This window comes from Carlito syrichta, unplaced genomic scaffold (genome assembly GCF_000164805.1).
Source record: "Carlito syrichta isolate Samal-C Ts95f unplaced genomic scaffold, Tarsius_syrichta-2.0.1 Scaffold309408, whole genome shotgun sequence".
Lineage (NCBI taxonomy): Eukaryota > Metazoa > Chordata > Mammalia > Primates > Tarsiidae > Carlito > Carlito syrichta.
In genome coordinates this window covers 703,198-728,818 of record NW_007253504.1, presented here as the reverse complement: position 1 = coordinate 728,818, position 25,621 = coordinate 703,198, and the positions used below count along the sequence as shown (strand labels likewise).

Below are 25,621 nucleotides of genomic sequence, written 5' to 3'. Positions count from 1 at the left end.
GGGAAGGGAGGGGAGGGAAGACCTTGAAAATCCATTGCAGCTGGGGGAAGAAACAGAACACAACTGTCTACCCCTGGGGATGGGGCAGAAAAATTCTAAACCTAGAATTACAACTGGGACAGGAGCATAAGCACAGAGAATGTCACCCCCTGGGTGACACCCAAGACCCTGGGACACAGTGCCTCTGCTGAGACTGAGGGTTAATCAGAACAACAGACCACAAAGCCCCCTCACCTCCACTTCCAGACTAACAAGCAGCTAGTAACAAGGAATAATGGTCCACCATAAGGAGAGGGGCATGAGCATGGAGAGACCCTCTCTGAGGAGCAGAGCCAAGGAAAGCAGGAAGCAGAGGGCATACTCAGTTAAATTCTGAACAGAATTTAAGGAAAGGACTACTTGTAGAGGAACAGGCAGGTTCGGGGACTAATGAGAAATACCGTGGCATAAAGGTACTAGGCAACAGTGGGAAACTGTTAAGGCCTGAATCAGCAAGGAGGAGAAGCAGAAGAACTGGAGTGAGAGCTGGAGCCAAGCAAGAGGGGCTCAGCTGGCAGGAGCCACAGTGGGAGAAGGATGCAGCCGCTGCCTCTCCATCAGGAACTATGGCTCCTAATTTTTAGTTTCTCTCTCCTCTTGCTCTCTGGTCGCCTGCTGGTGCCTCCCATTGGCTGACCCAACCAAAATCAGAGGGTAGGGAGCTGGGCTGTTGCAGCCCATAATGATCAGTCCTCTGGGTACAAAGCAGAGCCAAGAAGAGTAGAGAATGGATGGGGGTGGGGAGTGTGGAAAATACTCAGCATAATCCAACCTAGCTCTCCTCCTGCATCAACGCTGGCTCAAACTCCATAGCCTTGGCAGCCTCTCCCTCCTCAGGACTCAGACTGAGACCTCTCGTCTTTTCTCTCCATTCTCTCTCTAGGTGATGTCATTGGCATGATGACTACTTTTATATTTATATTACCCTAGTCCTCTCCTCTGGTCCTATACTCAGATCCAACCATCTGTTACAGCTACTCCTGGGTGTCTCAGACATTGTATTTCTGACCCATCTGAACCTCCCTGCATCCAATTTATCAGCAAGCCCTATCAATTCCATCTCTAAAATATATTCCAACTCTGTCCATCCCTTCTCCTTGTCACCCCCACCACCTCATTAGTCCATACCACCACATTACCTCTTGATTGATATACCTATTTCTCTTGTCCTCCTCGGATCCATTCCAGACTGAACAATCAGAGGGACCATCTTAAAATGTAAACCAGATCATGCAACTTCACTGTTTAAAATTTCTGGTGCTTTCCCAAACCCTATACCATGCTTTGCCTTCCTCTCCTACCTCATATCTGCCACACTCTTGCTTACTATCTGCAACTACACTGGCTTTTCCATGTCCTCAAAGAAGCCAGATTCTTTCCTGACTCGGGGCAACTCTCCCCCACAAGTCGCGGCTCTTGTTTTGCCCGATGTTTCAAAAGCTGTCTCCCTCCCTCTCTCCCTCCCTCCCTTCCTTCCTCCTTTCTTTATTTCCTTTTTTTTTTTTTCCTGTTGCACAAACTGGAGTGCAGTAGCACAATCACCACTCACTGCAGTCTCACAGCCTCAACCTCCTGGGCTCAAGTGATCCTTCTGCCTCAGCCTATCAAGCAGCTGGGACAACAGACGCACACCACCATGCATATCCGGCTAATTTTTTTATTTTTTATTTTTTGAGTTGGAGTTACACTCTGTCACCCAGGCTGGAGTGCAGTGGCATGCTCACAGCCACCCCAGCATTGACCTACTGGGCTCTGGCCATCCTTCTGCCTCAGTTTTCCAAGCATCCAGAACTACAGGTGCATGCTACGACACCCAGCTAATTTTTTTTTTAATTTATTGTAGAGACGAGGTCTCGCCAAGTTGCCTGGGCTGGTCTTGAACCCGCGGGCTCAGGCAATCCACTCACCTCAGCCTCCCAAAGTACTGGGATTACAGGTTGAGCCACCAAGCATGGCCTAATATATCTACACACACACACACACACACACACACACACACAGAGAGAGAGAGAGAGAGAGAGAGAGAGAGAGAGATGAGGTCTCTACAATCAGTCCAATGTCCAATCAGTAGTGTTGCCCAGGCTGTTCCTGAACTCCTGGCTTCAAGTGATCCTCCCACCTCAACCTCCCAAAGCTGGGATTACACGTATGAGCCATTGCACCCACCAGAAGTTGTCTTCTTCTCATCCTTCAGATCAGCTTAAACATCTCTTCCTCGTGAAAGCTTTCCCCTCTTTCCACCCCATTATTCTCTATCATTGCACCTAGTTTATTTCCTTCTTAGCATTAACCACATTCTAATGTCTCTGTTTATGTGTTTGGTTATGTTTTTGTCAGTATCTCACACTAACTGCAAGTTCCATAAAGCAGGAATTATGCCCTGAGGCTATCTTGATATCCCTAGATCCTCCTGAGCGTGGCACAGTGCCTGGCATAAAGTAGGTATTCAATAAATATTACAACACCTTATCATGTGGTCCATTTGTCAGGGACTATGTTTAATTTCATAAAAATAAGATTGCATTTAAATCTGCATAACAACCCTAGAAGATAGGTATTATTATTGCCATTCTCACTACAAATGAGGAAACAGAGGCATAGAAAGGGTAAGTAACTTACCAAGAGTTGCATGCTTAGGAAGAGAAAGAGGTGAGATTCCAATCCAGGCAATCCAATGCCAGAGTCTGCACTTTGAACCACCATGCAATACATACTCCTACATTCACTTCCATAGATGAATCAACGACTATATAAATAAATTGATCAAGTGGAAGGACAGACATAGGTTGTATCCTGGAGAAGTCAAAGTACTGGAGACTGAGTTTGCCAGATTAACACATGGGAGGAGTATGTGCCAAGCCCAGAGAATCATACATGCAAAGGCATAGGGCAGAAGAAAGAGCAGCCTGTTACAAGGGAACAAGAAACTCAGTTTACTTGGGGCATAAATTGAAGCGAGGAAGGAAGAGAAATAGGACAGTAAGTAGAAATTGATAAAACTAAGTAGAAAAGTAGGTTTATAGTCCAGGCAAAGCAGTTTAAATTTTATTCTATAAAGTCTTAGGAAGTCATTGAAGAAATTTAAACAGGATGAAAACACAATTATATTTGTGATTTAGAAAGATCCCTCTGGCAGTGGTATAGGAGAATCTTCTTAAAGTTGAGTAGGCTACATTCTTACGAGAGCAAAATTTTTCATGGACTTCTCAGTGTCTGCTGATACTTTTAGTTATAATGCTACTATGTAGCTATAACAAGATATAAACTCCATATTCTTTTAGCCTTTAGATAGTCATAAAGCTAAGATAAATGTATGTATAGTCTATACCAAATTACAAACCAAATTAAAATTTAATTAAACATAATCTAAAGCAACGATATTTTACTTAAATGAAATCGCATGCTCAGAGCAAGCAGTGGCATTAATTATCCTGAGGCACGTTCATTGGTGTTCGAAGAGAAAAGGAGATCTGAGAAGTATTTCTGGCAGATTTAAATTAGAGCACCTTTAATGTCCTTCAACAGTCATAGGTAAAAAAAATTCCTTTTAAATTATATTTTGTCTGTTAAACTATACTTGGTGCAACTATATTATTAGATTGAACCTTATGGATCACAGCTTCACTAGTGACAGCCCCAAGAATTTAAACTTCTTATATTTTTGTTTCCATGCTAATAAAAAATTGCTTAATACAAACATATTCTGAGCTGGGTGCAGTGACTCACATCTGTAATCCCAGTGCTTTGGGAGGCGGAGACAAGAGGATTGCCTGAGCCCAGGGGTTCAAAATCAATCTGGGCAACTTGGCAAAACCTCATCTCTACAATAAATCAAAATATTAGCCGGGTGTGGTGGCACGCACCTGTAGTTCCAGCTACTTGGAAGGCTGAGGCAGAAGGATCACCTGAGTCCAGCAGGTCGAGGCCATGGTGGCTATGAGCGTGCCACTGCACTCCAGTCTGGGCGACAGAGTGAGACTCCAACTCAAAAAAACAAAAAAACAAAAAACCTCCAAACAAACAAATGATTTGGGGGCAAAGCGGCTTTCTAAAACCTTGGTATCTCTCTCCCTCATTGGCTTTACCTTGAGTTGCCACAGTGTTTTCAATACCAATCCATTGAAACCTCCCATAAAAACTAATCTCTTAGAAAATTTCCTTGCCACAATCAACAAGACTTTGGGTTTAAAGAATAAGAATACCAAATCACCTTTTGGTCACATAGTTCAGTCTTAAATAATAATTCTCATTCAGGCAGTATTATTGCCTAATAGTTTAGAGCACAGACTTGGAGCTCCTCCGGTGGTTCCAATCTTGTCTTTGTTATTCACCACTTGTGTGACTCTATCTCTCTGAGCCTCCGTTTCCTTATAAAATGGATAATAATATGAATCTCACAGTGTTTTTATGAGGATTAAATGTGACAGAGGATATAAGATATTTATCATAGTACCTGGCACACTGTCAGCATTCAGTAGATGGTAGAGTCAGCTTTACCACAGTCTTTTAAAAACTTTTCCTCTAGCTTCCTTTGTTCACAAGCCCAAATAACTTTCTTTCCTTCAGAACTCCTTGAATCAGTTAACTTTCATCCAGCTTGGAAATGCTAGAAGGCATGATTTACATATTAAACCTACTTCTGTTTTCTCACACAAATCTAAAACAATTGAAATAGTAGTAATTGGATCATAAGCCCAGAAGCAAATGTGGGCACTGTGGCAGAACTTTGTTAGGAAGTAGTTCATACAGATGATACAGAATATATACATATATACATATGTATGTGTGCATATATATGTGTGTGTGTATATATATATGGTTTTTTTTTTGTTTGTTTGTTTTTTGAGTCAGCGTCTCACTCTGTCACCTAGGCTGGAGTGCAGAGACAAGCCCATAGCTACTGCAGCATCAACCTGATGGGCTCAGACGATCCTTCTCCCTCAGCCTCCTGAGTAGGCGGAATTACAGAAAAAAAAAAAGTTGGATTGACCAAAAGGGGCAGATAAATAAATTGCTAAATATTAGTAATGGAAATGAAAATCAGAAATGACAATTAAAATTTCTAAAATTATGATATAGGTCGAAGGAAAATAATTTGCTGGAAATCAGTCAGCACAAACCTATGTAGTAACATATTTTTATGGGAATTTTATAAAATAAAACCCAGCGAGAAGAAGGGAAGAAAATTTCTTTCTCTGGCCCACCACACAAATTCTCCGAATTCTTTTTTTTTTTTTTTCATATCCGACGACTATTGCCTGAAGGGTGTACTTACATGAGTTTCCAAGTTCTTAGTTCACAGAGTCAAATATTAATAATGTGTTGTCCCATGACTTCTGGTATTAGAAGTAAATATAGACGTACTCTATTTATTAAACACATATTATTCTAGGACTTTCTTTTAAACATTGTAACAATAGCACCCCCAAAAAGCATTTTACCTACTACAATAGCACCAAAAAAAGCATTTACCTAACTGCCTTTGATTGACAGATAAAAATTAATTACAACTTAATCGCGTTCTGATAGATTTGACCCTCTCAGGTCTTCGTAGAAAGCAGCCAAAGGATCCTCTTCCCCGGCGTGCCTCAGGCGCCGCAGAAACGAAACCGCATCAGGCTCCGCCCCACAGCCTGCGGAGTGAGCCAATCAGGGAACAGCCCGGACTGGTCGTGTGTCGGGTGTCATGGCTGCCTGCAGGCACTGCTGCTCGTGTCTTCGACTCCGGCCGCTGGGAGATGGTGCCCTCCGTCTGCCAAGGTGGCATCGGGCATTCACCCAGTTGCAGGTGCGAGCACTGTGGGGTAGCGCGAGGTCTCGAGCTGTGACCGTGGACTTAGGCAACAGGTAAGGAATGGCGTGCGTTCCTTGTCTTTTCACGAGGCGTCTTGTCTAACCAGCCCGGGTACGTTCCTCTCTCAGGGTAGAAATCCTGCAGCCCTCATCTTTTTAATCTGTTTTACCCCAAACCTGAATTCCAGGTATCCCTTTCCGGGTTTGGAGTCTACCTCCTCGGGCCCTTCCCCTTCCCGCACCATCTCGTGCTCTTTTCTTCCCGAACCTTCTCTTGCTCTGCTCGGGGCTTCTTTTCTGCAGCGGATTCTGTCTGTCCACCTGGTTTCTGTTTTCTTTATTTTCGGGGACCCCAGGCTTTGAAATAGGAAACATTCCACCTCAGGATAACGAGTTGACAGCGTATGCTCACGTCATCCAATACAATTGATTGCCTAAAATGTGGCCACTATAACCCTGGGTAGGAAGGAAGAGGAAACAGTTTATTGAACGCCAGTTACACAATACACGCACTCTTTTTAAACCTGTAGAAAAGGTGTGATTACTCTTATAGTCAAGATAACAGAGGTTCACAAAAGGTCAGATAACTTTCTCATAGTCGAAAAAACTAGTACTAGGGGACTAGGTGGATTTTGAATTTGTATTTCTCACTTACAAAACCCGTACTTGGGTGGGGGATGTGAGGAGGGAAACCTGTACTTTTCCTAGGGATCCGTTCATGTCAAAAATCACTTATAAAACTTCTACTAGAATCATTTTTAGAGTAAGTGAAATTTCTAATGCAAGCTTTCTATGTCTACATTTTTTCATGTATTTTAAAATTTTCTGACCCCTCGAATTCATACGGAAAGCCAACAAATCTGGCTTTGGCTCCAAGTCTTTCGCCTTAACTTAATGAGTGACTGTCTTTGAACAAATTCCACTTTCTTGTAGAAAATGAGGAGACTGGATTCGATCAAGGGTCTGCAAACTTTTCTGTAAAGGGCCAGATAAAATATTTTAGTCTTGTGGGCTACTCTGTGTGTGTGTGTGTGTGTGTTTACAAACCGTTTAAAAATGTAAAAAACATTCTCAGTGGAAGTACTGTACAGAAACAAGCCATGATTTGTAGTTATACTGTCTCATAGACTAGATGATACCTGAGGCTCTTTCCACCCTTGGCATTCTTTAATTCTGATTTCTGAGGGAGAGGAAATCTCTTACATTCTTCAAGGACTGCATAATGTTCTCTCCCATTCTTTTTCGTGGCTGAAGAACTTTCGCTTTCACAGCTCTTTCTTGTGTCTTGGCCCACCTAGATTTAGTTAGAGATCCTCTACTCCACAGGGCTCACTTAGGTATTCAGAAGAAATATTCTAGAACATTTTATTCAACAGACCTATTATGAGCTCGGCATTAGGTACTCAAAAACAAGAAGATGCAGGTCCCACATTTTCCATAAATAATCAATTTTGACTCATTTGTTGATCAACCTGGGCCTGTTTTGTAGCTATTTCTTTTTAAACCTGTGTTATGTGTTGAAATAACTAGATTCCTAAATATCATACGTGCTAGATAAATAAATTCTTTTGTTTTAAGTGTATCATTTGCAGCATTTATTGAGGGACTATTATGTGCCAGGCACTTTGTGTTTATTGTCATATGTATTCTTTACAACACCCTGGAAGAATGTATACTGTTGTAGCATGTGTTTTTCTTTCTTTTTTTTTTCTTTCTTGAAATTCCTGGTTTAATAAGGTCTTGTATATTTTGAGGAAAAAAGGTCCCAAACATCAGGCTGTTCACAAAAAGAATCCACAGTATCAACTTTAGAAAACAAAGACTATTACCCTAATTATTTTTCTAGCCGATGCATTTGACATGCCAACTCTCATTCACAAAAATACATTGTTACATTTGTGTTGAACTGTCCCACACAGCACACATACTTCTAACTCAAAGCTGTTCTTAAGTGCTACTCAACTAAATGAGATAGATTGCCTTTACAGTTATAGAAGCAACTACTGAACTCATGTATGAATGAAAAGAACTGTACTCCCTACATAACAAGATTATTTTGGAGACAGTTGATAAAACCATACATCCTTTTTATTGTTAAGTCATAAAGAGGTATCAAAATTAAAAGCAAAAATTACAGGGTAAGACGTAACAAAATACGAGGAGCATCAAAGGGACTAGGCACAGGGCAATATGAATTAATGAACATGGGAAGGACAAGGATGAGGAGAACAGTGAACATGTGCTGAAGATACTAGGGGAGAGGATCTGGTGAAAATTTTGATCTTAGACAAGCACCTAGGTAAAGAAATAATGGGATAAGATCTCTAAACCCCACTGTGTGTTTCTCGCCATCGGCACTGTCTCTGTCATCCTCTCCTTCCTCAGCCTATTTTTCATCATCCTTGATCAACTCTAACTGGTCATCCCCCATCTTCATTATCATCATCATCCAGTGGTCCTCCTCCTCAGCAGAGTCATCTGCACCCCCCTCAGACTCCATCTTCATGTTAGTTTCATCTTTCTTCATTGAGGTAGTAGTTTGCTCTTCTTCTGTCTTACCATTCTTCATCTCTACTGCTTGTTTGTTCCTTTTCAATTTTTTCCAGGTTTTCCAATAGAGAATCCACTTTTTGTTTTATCTGAGACAATTCCTTCTTAATGACTTGAAGGTCACCACCTTTCAACTTTCCAGACTTGGAAGAAGATCCTCGCTGACCACTCTTGGAATTGAAGCCACTTTTGCCAGTAGTCTTTGAGGCAAGTGTTTAGTTTTCAGTTCAGGAGCTTTTATTGAGCATCCGCTATGTACAAAACACTGGCAACACAGGGACTGTGATGAGAAAGTGAGATAAACACACATTCAGTACCAGGAAGACCACTGTGGGAGAGTTAGAGGCCACTAAGGAAGCACAAAGGTATAGTTATTCCATCCTAAAGCTTGCCACTGGAGATGAATCTTGAAGGATAAAGAGGAATTTGCAATGATTCAAATAGTGAGGACAAAGTAGTAGAGAAAGTGGCAGGGCAGTTGCAGAGAGGTCCATTTCAGTAGCTACAAATAATTCACTATAGAAGGAACAAAAGGTGAAATATGAATTTTGCAACAGGCCTCTGCCTGTTTTTTTTTTTTTAGTTTTATATTAGTGAGTATTTCTTGGTGGAACTTGGAGGAAGGTGGCTACATTCCATATTCTGCGGATGTTTTTGAAATGTTCCTTAAGCATCTCTTTCCCTGGTGCTCCACTTTTTGTGGCAGAGAGAGATCCCATTCTCTCTTCCTTAGCTACTTCCTTCCCCTCTTCCCTTTTGCAGCCTGCTCATCTTATCCTTTTTTGTTATTTATTTTTTTCTGAAATATTTTAAATTAAGTATTCACTCACATGGTTCAACTTTTCTTTTCTTTTCTTTTTTTTTTTTGAGTTGGATGTGGCTTGGTTCAACATTTTAAAAGTTGAAAAGTCTTAGGCTAGGCAGGGTATGGTGACTTACGCCTGTAATCCCAGCACTTTGGGAGCCTCAGACAGGCGGATTGCTTGAGATTGCTTGAGCCTAGAATTTTGAGACCAGCCCCGGCAATATAGCAAGACCACATCTCTACAAACAAATTCAAAAATATTAACCAGCTGTGGTGGCATGTGCCTGCAGTCCCAGCTATTTGGAAGACTGAGGCAGAAGGATCACCTGAGTTCAGGAGGTTGAGGATGTGGTGAGCAGTGATTGTACCAATACACTTCATCCTGGGCAACAGAGAGAGGCCTTGAATCAAAAAATTAATAGTAATTATAATCATAAAAGTTCAGAAATCTTCTGTACATTTGTATAGCCACCCAGTTCACTCAGAGGCCACTGATGTGCTATCAACCTTGTGTGTCTTTGGAGCTATTGTACATATAATATTGGAGACTAAATTGGCTAAAGGTAAAATTAACCAAAAACAAATAAAATTACGTGGACAGGAAAAAAATGATATAGATTAACTTATCACCAGCTGAGGTTGTGAGATGTAATGAAAGGCAACTGCCTGGTTCTTTGCATAATGTAGATTGCATACATCTGAAAGAAAAAGTTTGAATTAGGGCAGTCACCAAGCAGGATCATGGAACTGTCTAATCTGGTGGGTAGCCTAGGACCCTTAAAGGAGAAACTGGGTAGAATTCTGGGTAGTTTCAACAGAAGGAACAAAAAGTAGGAAGATTTGATATTTGAATAAATACATAAATCCAGTGTGCATGTTTGAGAACATCAGGAGTACAATAGACCTGTGTGTGTGTGTGTGTGTGTGTGTGTGTGTCTTCACTGATTCAGTGAGTTGCCATTATAAGTATATTCTTTAGAAGCTTAACAGTGTTTCTCTGGCTCCATTTCTGTGCCTGCTGATACCATTGAGAGGCCTGATTCTTACCCAGGGATGGGTAGTTCACTCCTTGGCTGTTCTTGTACTCTGATACAATACTAGTCCTTACATTTAGTGGGGCCATGTAACTGATTTTCACCAGTGGAACCTGAGAAGTAATGATATGTGTTATGTACAGACTGAAGTAGTTTCTTGAAAGGACTTTATTCCATTGAAGCCTACCGTTTAGAGATAACCCATGTCTTGACCTTTCTATATTCCACTGCCTTTTGTTCGTTGTCTCTACAAATCACATCACCTTTAAAGAATCAAATCTTAATCATCGTTGAGGATATTCAACAGAATATGTCACTGTGGGCAAAATGCTGAGCAGTGGCCCCATTAGTGGAGTAAAATTGTATCTTTTTTCTTCTTCTTTGTATTTCAGTAGCTATAGGGGGATAAATTAGTTTTCGGTTATATGACTGCATTGTATAGTGGCAAAGAAGTCTGGGCTTTAAGTGTACCTACCATCCCAACCAGTGCACATTGTACCCAGTAGATGATTTTTCATCCCTCCACCCCTTCCCACACTTCCCCTTCTGAGTCTCCAGTGTCCATTATAACTTTCTGTATGCCTTTGCATATCCTTACTTTTTAGTTCCCACTTATACATGAAAACATGAGGTATAGGTTTTTTGTCCCTGCATTAGTTCACTTCGGATGATGTTCTCCGATTCAATCCAAGTTGCTGCAAAAGACCTTATTTCATTCTTTTTCATGACTAAAGAACTGTAGCTTTCACAGCTGTTCTTTGTGACTTAGGCCCACCTAGATCTAGAGATCCTCTACTCCCCTTCACAGGGATCACTTAGGTATTCAGAATTCATGTTAGTAAATGGAATGCCAATTCCTAATAGGTCTTGAGAAGTACTAGTAGCATATTCTTCAGAGTTAAACAAAATATTAACACATTCGTGACTGGCAAATTTTTCACTTTCCTAATACTGAGAGCAGGTGAAAATAAAAAAAAAAATCAAGCTGGTTGCCACAGACTTCTGTCATTAAGCACAAATGAAATGGTCTTTTCTAAATTGTCACTTTTTTCACAGTACAGTTGAAAGTTGCAGACGTAGCCAGCATTTGCCTCAGACACCACTCTGACTAGCATTACGTACTTTGTATTTTTATTCGGTATAAACCCGAAAAGACAGTCTTCCACGAAGAGGTAAATTCACACCAGTGGCAACTAGGAACAGAATTTGGAATAACATAAATTCACATCAGCAGTCGTGAATGAGTTAAGACCCCAAGTTGACATTTGCCACATACATAAAACCTTCTCTTAATACTGATATCAGCGCTAGGTTGGTGCAGATATGTGTGATGCTACACAGTGTGACTGGTTCTGAGACTCTTACTCCTTCCATATACTCTACCTGTTAATCTAGCACCAGCCTCCTTTCTCAGCCGCATCGTTCCCATAAGTTAGGGAAGACCCACTGTAGAAATTTCGTTGACAGCTTCTGGTAAAAGTATTTAATGGGTGGAAATATTAAGTGTTGTCCTTTCATCCTTTTGGTATGTGAAGGACAGAATAATTTATTTGGAGCAGGGCATTGGGGATGTCTGCATGTATGTGTTTCAGTTGTTTGTCTTCAGCATGAGACAATTATATAATGTTTCTCAAGAGCTCACATAGCTGCATCTTTCTAAGTGTCTTTATGGGTCACTGACTTGGTTTTGACTCACAACACCTTTTCATAAACCTTGGACTCTTTGACAAGAAATATGCTAGTCTGTCTCAAGGTGTTAGTAACCTCTTTTTGCATTCTGTGCAGAAACTGGGGAATATGGGTGACAGTGCTATTTCTTTTTTTTTCTCTTTTTTTTTTGAGTCAAAGTCTCACTCTGTCACCCAGACTAGCGTACAGTGTCATGCTCATGGCCACCGCAGCCTTGACCTGCTGGGCTCAAGTGATCCTTCTACCTCAGGCTTCCAAGCAGCTAGAACTACAGGCGTGCACCACCACACCCAGCTAATTTTTTGATTTATTGTAGAGACAAGGTCTTGCCATGTTGCCCAGGCTGGTCTCGAATCCGCAGCTCAGGCAGTCCTCTCACCTCTGCCTCCCAAAGTGCTGGGATTACAGACACGAGACACTGTGCCCGGCAAGTGCTGCCTATTCTATGTATACAAACCATCTTTAAGATAATAATTCACATACCATACAGTTCATTTAAGTTGTACAACTCGGTTAGGCATAGTAGCTCAAGCCTGTAATCCCAGCACTTTCGAAGGCCAGGAAGGGAAGATTACTTGAGCCCAGGAGTTCGAGATAAGCCTAGGCAACTGAGTAAGACCCCATCTCTCCAAAAAATTCAAAATATTAGCCAAGCATGGTAGTGCATGCCTATAGTCCCAGCTACTCAGGAGGCTGAGGTGAGGGATCACTTGAGCCCAGATGTTTGAGGCTGTAGTGAGCCATGATCGTGTCATTTTGACTACAATTTTGGTGGCAAAGTGAGACCCCAACTCAAAAAAAAGTGTACAACTTGATAGGTTTTAGTATATTCACAGAGTTTTGCAACCATTGCCATACTCAATTTTAGAACATTTTCATTACCACAAAAAGAAACTCATTAGCCGTCACCATTTCTCCCAAACCTCCACAGCCCCAGACAACACTAATCTGCTTTCCTTTGCCTGTTCTGTATATGTCATATAAATTGAAACATATGTGGTCTTTCCTGATTACCTTCTTTTCACTTAACGTTACATTTTCAGGTTTTATCCCTGTTGTAACATATATCCGTACTTCATTCCTTTTTATGACTAAATAATAATCCATTGTATGAATTATACCACATTTAGTTTATCCATTCATTGGTTGATGGGCATCTGGGTAGTTTCCATTTAGAGGCTATTATAAATAATGCCTCAGTGAACATTTATAATAGGTGTGAAAAGGTACTTTATTGTGATCTTGACTTACATCTCTCTGGTGGCTAATGATATTCAGTGTATTTTTATGTATTTATTGGCCATTTGTATATCTTCTTTGAAGAGATGTTGTTTCAAATCTTTTGCCAAATTTTAAACTTGTCTTTTTTGTTGAGTTCTAAGAGTTCTTTACATATTTTACATACAAGTCCCTTGCCAAATATATGATTTGCAAATATTTTCTCCTTATCTGTGGCTTTTATTTTACTTTCTTGATATTCTTTGAAGCATGAAAGTTGTAAATTCTGATGAAATACAGTTTATCGGTTTTTTTCTTTTGTCACACTTTTGATGTCATATCTAAGACTGTCTAACCTACATCTATAAAGATTTACTTGTATTTTTTTCTAATAATTGTATAGTTTTAACTCTTACATTTAGGTCTAGGATGCATTTTGGGTTTTTTTTTATCTTTGTATGAAGACTTATTCTTACATATGGATATTCGGTTGTCCTTGCACCATTGGTTGAAAAGACTATTCTTTCTTCATTGAATTGAAGACTATTCTTTCCCCTTCTGTTGAACTGTTGCCTTGTAGGCATACTTAGAAGTCTATATTTTGTCCTAAAAGCAATGGGAGAAGTTTTTAAGTAGGGAAATGATCCTATTTGTGTGTTAAAAGGTTACTGTAATCAACAAAGCAAGGAATGATAAGAGACTGATCTTAGGTGATGAATGGGAATTAGCATTTAGGGAGGCAGTTATCTTCTGAACCACCAAAATACTTTCTTGTTCAAATTAATCCTATGCCTGGGTTTCTGTATTCTTTAAGCAACTCTTACATTCCCCTGTACTTTTGATGATGATCATGAATTCTATCCTTTTGTATTTGTTTGTTTGTTACTGGGGTGGGGGAGCTTAGTGGCCTTTGGTTCTTCAGTTAGAATCTTTGATTATTTCATCTAAGCTGGTATTACACTGGTGACCTAATTTCTTTTGTATTACATTTTTATTTTTAAGCAGAAAATTAGAAATATCTTCTGGAAAACTGGCCAGATTTGCAGATGGCTGTGCTGTAGTAAAGGTAAAAAGTTCAGCTTTTAAAAACTTAATCTTGGCTGGGCGTGGTGGCTCAGCCTGTAATCTCAGCACTTTGGGAGACCGGGGCGAGAGGATTGCCTGAGCTCGGGGGGGTTCGAGATTAGCCTGGACAACTTGGTGAGACCTCGTCTCTACAATAAATCACAAAAAACTAGCTGGGCATGGTGGCATGTGTCTGTAGTTCCAGCTACTTGGAAGGCTGAGGCAGAAGGATCGCCTAAGCCCAGCAGGTTGAGACTGCGGTGGCTGTGAGCGTGCCACTGCACTCCAGCCTGGGCAACAAAGAGGGAGACTCCAACTCAAAAAAAATTTTTTAAATTTAAAAAAAACTTTCATCTTAGAAAATGTACATACCAGTAAGTTCTTTGGGAATGAATTACTACTAAATTCATTTCTAGAGTCAGAATCATTCCAGACAACCAGAGTGAGTCCAGAAGTCTATATGTATTAAAAGACTTTACCATCTCTTTCAAACTTGGAGCTCTGTTTCATACTGCTAAGAAGTTCTATTGTTCTTTTCTAGAGAAAGTGATTTTGGTATTTTCTTCTGTAGTAATACTTAGGAAATTTTTCCTTAGATTAGCCTAAATTTCCTTATAAGAAGTAGAAAATATGATTTAATTCATTGGATGTGATTAAACTATTTGTTAGCCATTTTTCCTTTAGAGTCTGTAGCTTTTGAAAAGTTCAGAGGTCAAGACTAAATTAATTCTTTTCATTATAATATCATAGAATAACGAATCTCTTTCTTTGAGTTTAATTGGAGTGAAGATTCATTCATTTGCTACTTACATACTAATCTCTGATTTCAAAGAAATTTACCAGTGTTGTTGTTTATGTTTAAGTCAGGTGACACTGCAGTAATGGTCACAGCAGTCAGTAAAACAAAACCATCACCTTCCCAGTTCATGCCTTTGGTGGTAAGTATTTGCTGATTTATCTGAACTGTAATACAGTATAAATGTAGAATCTGCAATATTTTTGTCCAGTGTCTAGTGGGTGCAAACTATAAGCTTTGCACAACAGAAAGTTTTTCTTAGTTTTTTGATACTGAATCATTAAAAGAATATAAACTGATTGTTTCATAACCAATTCTCATACTAATAGTAAGGGTGCTTTAGAATTTGGAATGTCCAGGTGTTTTAGTTGACAAGAACAGAAGAGTATTCAACATTGAATAAGCAATTAATTGATTGCCTTCATAGTTTCCCTTCAGTATGCATCTGCAAGTACAGTCAGCCCTCCCTATCTGTAGGTTCTGTATCCATGGATTCAACTAACCGTGAATTGAAAATATTTGGGAAAAAATTTGCATCTGTACTGAACATGTACAGACTTTTTTCATTGTCATGCCCTAAACAATACAGTATAACAACTGTTTGCACAGCATTTATATTGTTTAAATATTATATGTAATTTAGAGATGGTTTAAGATATACAAGGTGATGTTCATAGGTTATACAAATGCTGTGCCATTTTATAGGGGATTTGAGCACCCGTGGATTTTGGAATCTACAAGAGGTTCTGAAACCAATCCCACATGTATATCAGGAGACGACTGTATATGTTTAATGAAGAGTTCATAGGATTGTGTGCCTTCTTTCTATTAGGAAAATGGGAATGCAGTTATATCTAACAGAGTTGATGTTAAAAAAAAAAAGCAATGTTTGACTTGATCAGAACCCGTGGGAAGTAATGCAGCTAGGTAGTCATCTGATGGCTAAGTGGAAGACTTTTTAAAATCAGTTTGCAGAAACAGTTCTATCAACTCCCCTCTCCTTAAGAGATATAAAATGCTAAAGGTAAATAAAATATTATCTACTCTGAATCTAGAATATGTTGTTAGCAACCTCAAAAGAATTAGTATTTACGTAGTTGTACTTAGGGTATGGTTTGTTACTAAAAAAAAAAATCAGATGAACTTCCTTTTTTTTGTTACTACTTCAGGTTGACTACAGACAGAAGGCTGCTGCAGCAGGTAGAATTCCCACAAACTATCTGAGAAGAGAAATTGGTACTTCTGATAAAGAAATTCTTACAAGTCGAATAATAGGTAAGATAGAAACCTACCAGTGTTGTTTATGTTTACATCAGGTGACACTGCAGTAATGGTCACAGCAGTCAGTAAAACAAAACCTTCACCCTCCCAGTTCATGACTTTGGTGGTAAGTATTTGCTGATTTATCTGAACTGAGGCATTAATTCTCTGATATGCCTATTTTAGCATCTCTTCTTTTCCATCTGTGTTCTACAATATGTCTTAAATTTCCCTTCATTGTATCAACACCACCTAAGATTATTCACTCTCTCTATTCCCTCATGCAAATGTGGGCTCCATGAGAGAAAAAACTTTTATTTCCTCACTATTGAATCCCCTACACCTGGCATACTGCCTGACACAGAATAGGCATTCAGAAACAACTTATTGACTAAAGAAATGACTCTCTGTTGAGCATATAAATTGTATGGCCCATGCCTCTACTCTGTTGAATCTGTCCCTAATATTTTTCATTTTCATGTTCAGAATAGGAACTCATAAAAGTATTATATTCATCAATTACTAAAATGTGTCCATAATCTTCCAAAGAAGATTTCTAAGTATTGTGGAATTATTTATAGTTTAGAACTCTTCTACCCCAAAATTACTAGCTTGTGTATATTTATATTACAAAGAGGGACCCAGTAAAGCCCAGAATTATCTTTTGGAGGGTGGGCCCCTTATAGTACAGGCTTTCCCCACTAGGTAAGTGGTCTAGGAACCCATCAACATCAGTGTACCTGCCAGTGTTATTAGAGGCTGCGTTTGGCTTCAGTTAATTTTGGTTTTTGGAGAGTCTTTCAGTGTGTTTGCCCATTTTATGATGGGTGATATATGAGCACACCTGCCCACACCGTGCTGAGTATTCAGCAGTTTTTGACTAAAAACCGCATTCCCCCATGCCCCATCTTCCCTATTTACCTGATCTCGCCCTGAGTGCCTTTTTTTGTTTCCCTGAAAGTCTTTGAAGGGAGACATTTTACTGATGTGGAAGAGGTGAAACAAAAAATGGCAGAAACACTAAAAGGCACTAAAATTGGCAAGTTCAAAAACTGTGTTAAGCAGTGGAAAAAGCATCTCGATAGATGTATTGCATCAAGCAAAGAGTACTTTGAAGGTGACTGAAGTTTAAACATGTAAGAATAAATATACAATTTTTAATAAATTCTGGGGTTTTTTTTGGGTCCCCCCCTCATATACTGTGCAGACACGAAATAGCAGGGAAGTGTTTTCTTTTGGTCTGCTATTGGTTTTACTGACTTCTTTCCTTTTATCTATGTTCTTCTTAGTAAATCAGCTCAAGGAGCTATATTTGTTTTGAACTGTAAAGCAACTCCATCAGTACTATTTAATATCTTTTTTTTTTTTTCTTTTGGCAGATCGTTCAATTAGACCTCTCTTTCCAGCTGGCTACTTCTATGATACACAGGTATTCTGCTTTAGGTTTATTATTTTCCAGATCAATCAAAAATTACTTAATGAATCTCTATAATACTTCCTAGACCAAATGTTATAAAGAACACAAAATAAGAGTTTTTTATTATGCTGTTGCATTTTATATTGAATTTTTAAAAAATACTTTTTGAAAGTTCCATTTTATTTGGTGTTAATTTGAGCTGACACCTCAATTATGATCAGGACTTAGTCAACCAAGGTGTGTCAGGGAAGCATTCCAGGCAGATGGATGGGAAGCACGAATGCCCTAAGGTGGGAAAGAAATTGGTGAGTTTGAAAGAAGGTCAGCCTGATTATCTAGGCCTTTTAGGTCACATTAGGTAGACTAAGACAACTGACACAACTAGGTTTTATTACCTATCTTGATTACTGGCTCCTCTGGCTTCTATTATATGTTAATACTTTCTGAATAATATTGTCTTTTAGCATAATGCCCCATATACGTTAAGTAACTATTTTATTTATTTGAAATAAATATTCCTTGTAAATATGCCTTTGTAAAGATGTCACAACCTCAGGGTAGTTATTTTCTTAAATATATGACATAGGCACTTCATTTCATTGGTTTGTTTCATCATGCTTATAAACAAAAGATAATATTTTTATATGGTAGAAATAGCTAACATTTACTGAATACTTGCAACATGCCCGGTATTGTGATAAGTGCTTTACGTACAATAGTCCTGTAAGTCTCACAGGAACCCCGTAGGAAGATGTCATTATTTTTCCCTTTTAAAGATGAATAAACTTTTGAGGTTTAATTTAAGTAATTTACCGAATATCAAGCATTTAGTTAAATGATAACCAACGTTAAATGGTTGACTACAAGGCCCATGCTTTTAACTATACTTCAACCATACTTCAAGCCAACATACTAATTAATCTAAATGATAATCCTTCTAAGTCAAGTAATTTTGTTTTAAAGATGTGGGGTACAATTCAGGGTTAGGTACAGATGTTCATTATTCAGGTACCCTTGTTGATGAAGTGTGCCCCTCCCCTCCTGGCAACCTACTACTTCCAATTCCCGCCCCCCTCCAACCCTGGCAGTTTCCGACTGCTGCCAATCCTTTTCTTACAGTATTATGATAATTGTTCATGGTCTGCTTATGAGTGAAAACATGTGATACTCAGTTTCAAGTACTTTTTTAAAGTGCTTTAAATTTTTTTTGTTTTACCAGGTCTTGTGTAATCTGTTAGCAGTAGATGGTATTAATGAACCTGATGTTCTAGCAATTAATGGTGGTAAGTATAAAAGTAGAGATTAAAATTATCACTGTTTTTTTTTAAGCAATAGCATTTTAATTATTTGCTTATTTTTCTTTCTTTTTAAAGCTTCCGTTGCTCTCTCATTATCAGATATTCCTTGGAATGGACCTGTAGGTAAGCTAGGATTTAAAATTAAAAATGGTATTTATGTTTTTTTCAGTAAATAATAATGAACATGTTATAGCATCGGCATAGACTCATTGGTTCTGATTTATTACTTTTTGGAGAATTAAACTGGATGACATTCTAAGACTTCTTTGAGGTCTTTCAGACATTTTATCCTTGCCTTGGGTTTTGTTTCTAATATCAATATGTAATGGTATTATAGATGTTATGTTCCTAGATGTTTTTACTTCTTAATTGCCTCTTTCTGCTAAAGAACTTTTTTTGGAGGGGTAGGGAACTGGGAAATTATCAGAATACATTCTCTTTCAGGCTAAAACAAATATATATAACTTATAAATATGACTCCGTGAGCAAGTAATTGAGTGTCCTAAATGCCAGATACTGAGCCAAGCACTAAATACAAAAGCAGACTAGGCCCTAGCTATACAAAGATGAAAGAGGCAGGTCTTCTTTTCAGCATAAGAGTAAGAGACAGATAATTATTTATAAGCAGTATTATAAAGGCATAGTCAAGTGCTAAGAAAATTATAGAGAAGAGTAGGTTTGGTTTTGTGGAGTCAAGTTGTCAAAGACAGTTTTTGAGAGTATTCAGCATTTAAGATGAACCCTAGTAGAATCATATATTAAGCATTTGTGTTGCAAGAATGCAGTCTAGACCAGAAGAAAAGCATGAACATAATCACAGAGGTGTGGAAGAAATGATATATTTGAATAATTCAGAGTGGACCGGTGAGGTCAGAAGTTAAGGTAGGGTAGAATATTCTGTGGCCCTTAAATAACCATGATATAAATGTAGATAGAAATTGGATAGAAATGTGTGTAGAAATCTGTGGTCACAATCCAAGATAGGGGATTAAAGCCTTCACTGGAATATGTCTTGAAAACTGGGAGTTTTCATTAAATAATAGCCAACATTTTAATGCATTTTAGGGGCAGTACGAATAGGAATGATTGATGGAGAATGTGTGGTTAACCCAACAAGAAAAGAAATGTCTTCCAGTACTTTAAATTTAGTGGTTGCTGGAGCACCTAAAAGTCAAATTGGTAAGTAGTTTAAATACTATATTTGTTCTGGATTTTACTTACAAGTTCAAGTTCTGGCTCTTTTTTTGTTTGGTTGGTTTTTTGGGGTTTTTTTTTTTTTTGAGTTGGAGTTTCACTGTCGCCCAGGCTGGAGTGCAGAGTACAGTAGCATGATCACAGCTACCATGGCTCAACCTGCTGAGCTCAGGCGATCCTTCTACCTCAGCCTCCTAAGTAGCTGGGAGTACAGGCATGTGCCACCATGCTTGGCTAATTTTTTGATTTATTGTAGAGATAAGGTCGCACCATGTTGGCCAGGCTGGTCTGAAACCCCTGGGCTCAGATAATCCTCTCACCTCACCTCCCAAAGTGCTGAGATTACAGGCATGAGATTACGGTGCCCAGCCTAAATTCTGGCTTCTTAAAATGCATTTAAACTTTTTTTGTGAGCATGTTTTTAGCCATACAGTTTTTGTTTTGTTTTGTCTCTGTTCTATTTTGGTAATGCCCTTGGTTCATATTAAACCATACCTAAAATTACAGAATGTTATGTGACTTTAATTGAAATATACAAAAATGTTTACCAAGATAATGTCAGTAAATATTTTTAGAGTAATATCTTAGTTATTAGTCTAAATAACTTAGTCTAAAAATTGAACTTCTAAGTCTGGTAATAAATTGTTTTATTAGTTTAAATAGTTTAGTTAGTTCAGTCATTCTAAGCCTGCTTGGTGTCCTTTGAGAAAGCAGTGACCTACTTCTGGTAGGTGGATTATTCTGGTTAGAAGTAATAAAATAGAAGAAATTCACTGGCTATGCACTTTTAGTGACTCCTTGTAACACAAATGTCATAATTGCATACATGGAAATCAGAGTCTCAATCCGAAGAAGGAGAATGGGCTTTAGCATTCAGAAAAACCTAGGTTTGAAACTCAGCTCTGCCACTATAACCATGTGACCTTGGACAAATTATTTAAGGACACGTATCATTGGTTTATTCTGCCATGTGACATTTGATGTCTGGGACCTTTTGACATAGGATCTTTTGATGTGGGAACATTTTGATGAAACAAAATAAACTATTAAACTTTCAGTACTTTTTTATACAAGTATTGTGCAAAACATCTCATTTCCAGCTTCTGCTTCTGATATGTTAGTAATGGAGTTAGAATTAGGTATTATATGATTGACAAAACACATGTAACAGGAGTTGTTTGTTATCTATCTATGTTAGTTGGGGATTGTGTTATCAAACCAAATAAACAAGGCTTAAATAAGATCTAGATTTATTTTTCTCTCAGGTAAAAGAAATTCAGAGATGTTGAGTCCAGGACAGTGATGGTGGCTCCATGATGTCTTAAGAAATCTAGATTCCTCTTAGCTTTCTGCTCTGCTGTCCTCAAGTTGTGGCCTCATCATCATGCTTACAAACTGGCTACCAGAGCTCTGGTCAACTCATCTGACTTATAGGCAGGAGGAAGAAGAAAGAGGGGAATAGCAAAAAGACATGTGCCAGTTGAGTGAGTCAACCTCCTTTTAAAGAAGCTTTCCCAGAAATCCTTCACAAGTAAATTTTGTTTTTGCTAGTTAAACTTTATTTTATTTTATTTTTATTATTATTATTTTGAGTAAGAGTCTTACTCTGTAGCCCAGGCTGGAGTGCAGTGGCATGCTCATGGCCACCACAGCCCCAACCTACTGAGCTCAGGCGATCCTTCCACCTCAGCCTTCCAAATAGTTAGAACTACAAGTGCACACTACCATGCCTGGCTAATTGTTGACTTATTGTAGAGACGAGGTCTCGCCAAGCCTGGGCTGGGCTGGTCATAGCCATTCTTTTAGGGTAGGTCTGCTGGCAACAAATTTTCTTAGTTCTCCTTTATCTGAGTCTTGATTCCTAGATATTTTGGCTGGGTATGGGATTGTGGGTTGACAGTTCTTTTCTTTCAGCACCTGAAAAATATTGGGCTATTTCCTTCTGGCCTCTATGGTTTCTGATGATAAATCTGCTATTATTTGAATTGCCTTTCCCCCATAAGATGTAATTTTTCTCTGGCTGGTTTCCAGATTTTCTTCTTTGTCTTTGATTTTCAGAAGTCTAATTATGCAGTGTCATGGCCTTTGTTTACCTTGTTTAGAGAGTTAACTTTTAGGTTTTTTTCTCCCAAATTTGGGAAGTTTTCAGCCATGGTTTTTTTTAGTACTTTTTTAGCTGCCTTCTTCTTCCTATTATTCCATGACTCTGATGACACAAATACGAGATCTTTTCACAGCTCTACCTTAATTGACTGATGGAATTTCAGCAATATAAAGCATATATGGAAGGACTTTTTTTTTTTTCATTTTAAATTATAGCGGGACATCTTAAAAGTGATAATTCAGATAAGAAATCTTTTTTTCTCATTCTTCCCATCACACAGAAAATAATACGTCTTAATGACAATGATGTGGTTAAATATATGAGCTATGTTGATAACTGTGCATTTGCACAACATTTGACTTTGTACACGTTGAGAGACAACAGAAATGACACACAAGTGAAGTTGGCAGGAGGCTGGCTATTCAGCCTTCCAGAATGTGGAATAGTGGATTTTAGCTAGATACTATGGTAGAAGCCCAACTTTGGAGCTTTCTTGCATTACACAGGAGTTTTTCATTTTGAAAGCAACCTTTTATGATGGTCACTAGTTTCATCTAGTTGGCTTACTTGGAACAAAATCATTACAAGGATTTCCTCATCTGCAGGAATTAGACAAAAGTGACAGTGAGTCAGAATTAAGTGGATGGTCACATCAAATAATTGTTAAAAAGGAAACATTGGATTCTTACTATGTTGTATATTTTAAATTTTATTTAAAATACATATTAAAAGTACACACTTTAAAGGTAACTTATATCTCAATAAAGCTGCTTTTTAAAAAATGTATGCATCCAACCTGGGCAATTGGCGAGACCTCATCTCTACAATAAATCAAAAATTAGCCAGGCGTGGTGGCACATGCCTGTAGTCCCAACTACTTGGAAGGCTGAGGTGAAAGGATCACCTGAGCCCATCAGATCAAGGCTGTGTCAAACGTGCCACTGCACTCCAGTCTGGGCAACACAGTGAGACTCTGGCTCAAAAAAAAAGTGTACACATAATTTTTCTGTTTCATTTTTTATGGGAAGTTTGTCATTAAATTTAAGGAGAATATAGGCCAGGTGTGGTGGCTCATGCCTGTAATCCTGACGCTTTGGGAGGTCAAAACAGGAGAACTGCTTGAACCCAGGAGTTCCAGACCAACCTAGACAATATAGTGAGACCTTGTCTTTACAAAAAATAAAAAAATTAGCCCAATGCATTGACATGTACTTGTACCCTAAGCTCCTCAGAGGCTGAGATGGAAGGATCACCTGAGCCCAGGAGGTCGAGGCTGTGGTAAGCTGTGATCATGCCACTGTACTACAGCTTGGGTGACAGAGTAAGAGCCCAATTTAGAAAAAGAGGGTATATTAACCTCAATTCAAAAATCAAAATTGTTTACATTTGAAAGTATGCTGTTGGTGAGGAAAGAAATAAAAAAAGGTGGACATATCAATAAGAAATACAATTGAGTCATAATATTTATATCTTGTCATGGTATTTGAAAATGTTATATTGGTAAATGTTCAAGGACAATTATCTTTTTTTTTCTTCAATTAGTCATGTTGGAAGCCTCTGCAGAGAACATTTTACAGCAGGACTTTTGCCATGCAATCAAAGTGGGAGTGAAATATACCCAACAGATAATTCAGGGCATCCAGCAGTTGGTAAAAGAAATTGGAGTTACCAAGAGGATACCTCAGAAGTTGTTTATCCCTTCACCAGAGATTGTGAAACATACTCATAAGTAAGAACATCTGTACAATTGAAAATATAAAATTGTCGCCAGATTTAATTTCCTTCTGGGGAAAAAACTTACCATGCAAGCACTACCCATGCATTACTTCATAAGTAGCACTTTGCTGTTTTGAGTCATTGCCATATAATCTGGTTAGTGCCTTAAAAAGATAAACCACATCCCTCTACTCTGGTTTAACTCAAATGTGTGTTAATTGGTCAAAATTCAGATAATCCCCATATCTCTCTGTGGGAAAAAGAATAAAGCATAAGGTATTTGAATCTCTAAGGAAACTGTTGGGGTCCTCAAAAAGAAATCAGATATAACTATTGCTACATGTCCTATGCTTAGAATAGTGCCTGGCACATAGACAGGTACTCAGTCAGTGTGAATGAATCACTAGAAAGTTATTTCATTTTATTTTCGATAAATTGAAAAGGTTAGTACTTTTCATTTAATGTCACTCTCACAGCCATCAGTCAGAAGTTAAAGACTCACATAAACTGTCCTCAGCAAAAGAGTTTCCTGTGATAACTGAGCCAAAATGGACAGGATAGAAGAAACCAAGAGGTTAAAAAGAGAGTGTGTGAAAGAAAATCTAAGGTGGAATTCATTGAACAATTAAAGATAAGAAGGAAGGACATAGTACCATGTCTGAGATTTCTCCCTGAAATATTGGAAGAAAGCAATCTGTGTTCTATACCACATATAGTAAACAGATTAGCAATGACATACAGCGCATAAAGTTTTTAGTTCTTTGTGAAATGTTTGTTACACTTTATCTTATCAAATATTTCAGTTTTGTTTATAATGGAAACTGCTTCATGTTTCTAAATATTCTTATGCTAACATTTATTTTATAACTTAAAATAGACTTGCCATGGAGAAACTCTATGCAGTTTTTACAGATTATGTACATGATAAAGTAAGTATACCTGAATTTTGTCTTACATAATTATTTTAGGAATACTTTTTTTGTCATATCTTATGAAATTTTGTTTATGAATGTTAGTCCTATTTTTATTAAAAATCTCTATTCATAAAGCTGAATAAAAGCCTTGTTGCTTGCTTCTCTGTTCTTTTGTTTACTAATACAAGTTTTAGGGAGATATACAGATAGTATTTCTCATAAATCAATAACCAGTCTAATATTTTAAACAATATGACCAATAGAGAAATATGACTACACTCATGATGTGTTATTTGTATAATAATTTAAAAATAGAAATGTTGAATGTTGGCATGTGTATATAATAATTGAAACTCAACTTTCTTTTAGATTTCCAGAGATGAAGCTGTAAACAAGATAAGACTAGATACGGAGGAGCAACTTAAAGGTAAATTATATTTTATTTTTAAAAATTTAAAAGATATAATAGACTTTTTAAAAAATTTCAGTTGATACGTGTTGATTGCTGGTGTTGTTATTCTTAATATATGGAATTTTAAGATGTAGATTTTAGCTAATTTAGCTTTCCAGAAATAATAAAGCAACGGATCTTATTGTGTAATATCCATCTCACACAAACTGAATGTGAATAAAGCATGACATAGTTCTTATTAATTTTTCTAATAGACAAATATCCTTTCACTTGGGTATTTAAGATAAAAACTCTGCTGTTAGCATTAATAGTAAGGC

At 38.1% G+C, this 25,621-nt stretch overlaps 1 protein-coding gene across 2 annotated transcripts in view; it reads left to right on the top strand.

The window, feature by feature from the left end:
- The first annotated feature begins 5,639 nt into the window (after window positions 1-5,639).
- Window positions 5,640-25,621, top strand: part of PNPT1 (polyribonucleotide nucleotidyltransferase 1) — a 54,032-nt gene continuing 34,050 nt past the window's right edge. Inside the window, exons 1-11 of one of the 2 annotated variants that reach the window (XM_008067213.2) lie at window positions 5,640-5,886; window positions 14,134-14,194; window positions 15,057-15,131; window positions 16,159-16,264; window positions 17,629-17,678; window positions 18,886-18,949; window positions 19,040-19,087; window positions 20,030-20,143; window positions 23,805-23,991; window positions 24,856-24,907; window positions 25,262-25,319. In XM_008067213.2, coding sequence (XP_008065404.1) covers window positions 5,726-5,886; window positions 14,134-14,194; window positions 15,057-15,131; window positions 16,159-16,264; window positions 17,629-17,678; window positions 18,886-18,949; window positions 19,040-19,087; window positions 20,030-20,143; window positions 23,805-23,991; window positions 24,856-24,907; window positions 25,262-25,319 — 976 coding nt within the window. In that variant the 5' untranslated portion in view covers window positions 5,640-5,725. The remainder of the gene's footprint in view (window positions 5,887-14,133; window positions 14,195-15,056; window positions 15,132-16,158; window positions 16,265-17,628; window positions 17,679-18,885; window positions 18,950-19,039; window positions 19,088-20,029; window positions 20,144-23,804; window positions 23,992-24,855; window positions 24,908-25,261; window positions 25,320-25,621) is intronic. The other variant, XM_008067214.2, reaches the window with a different exon arrangement.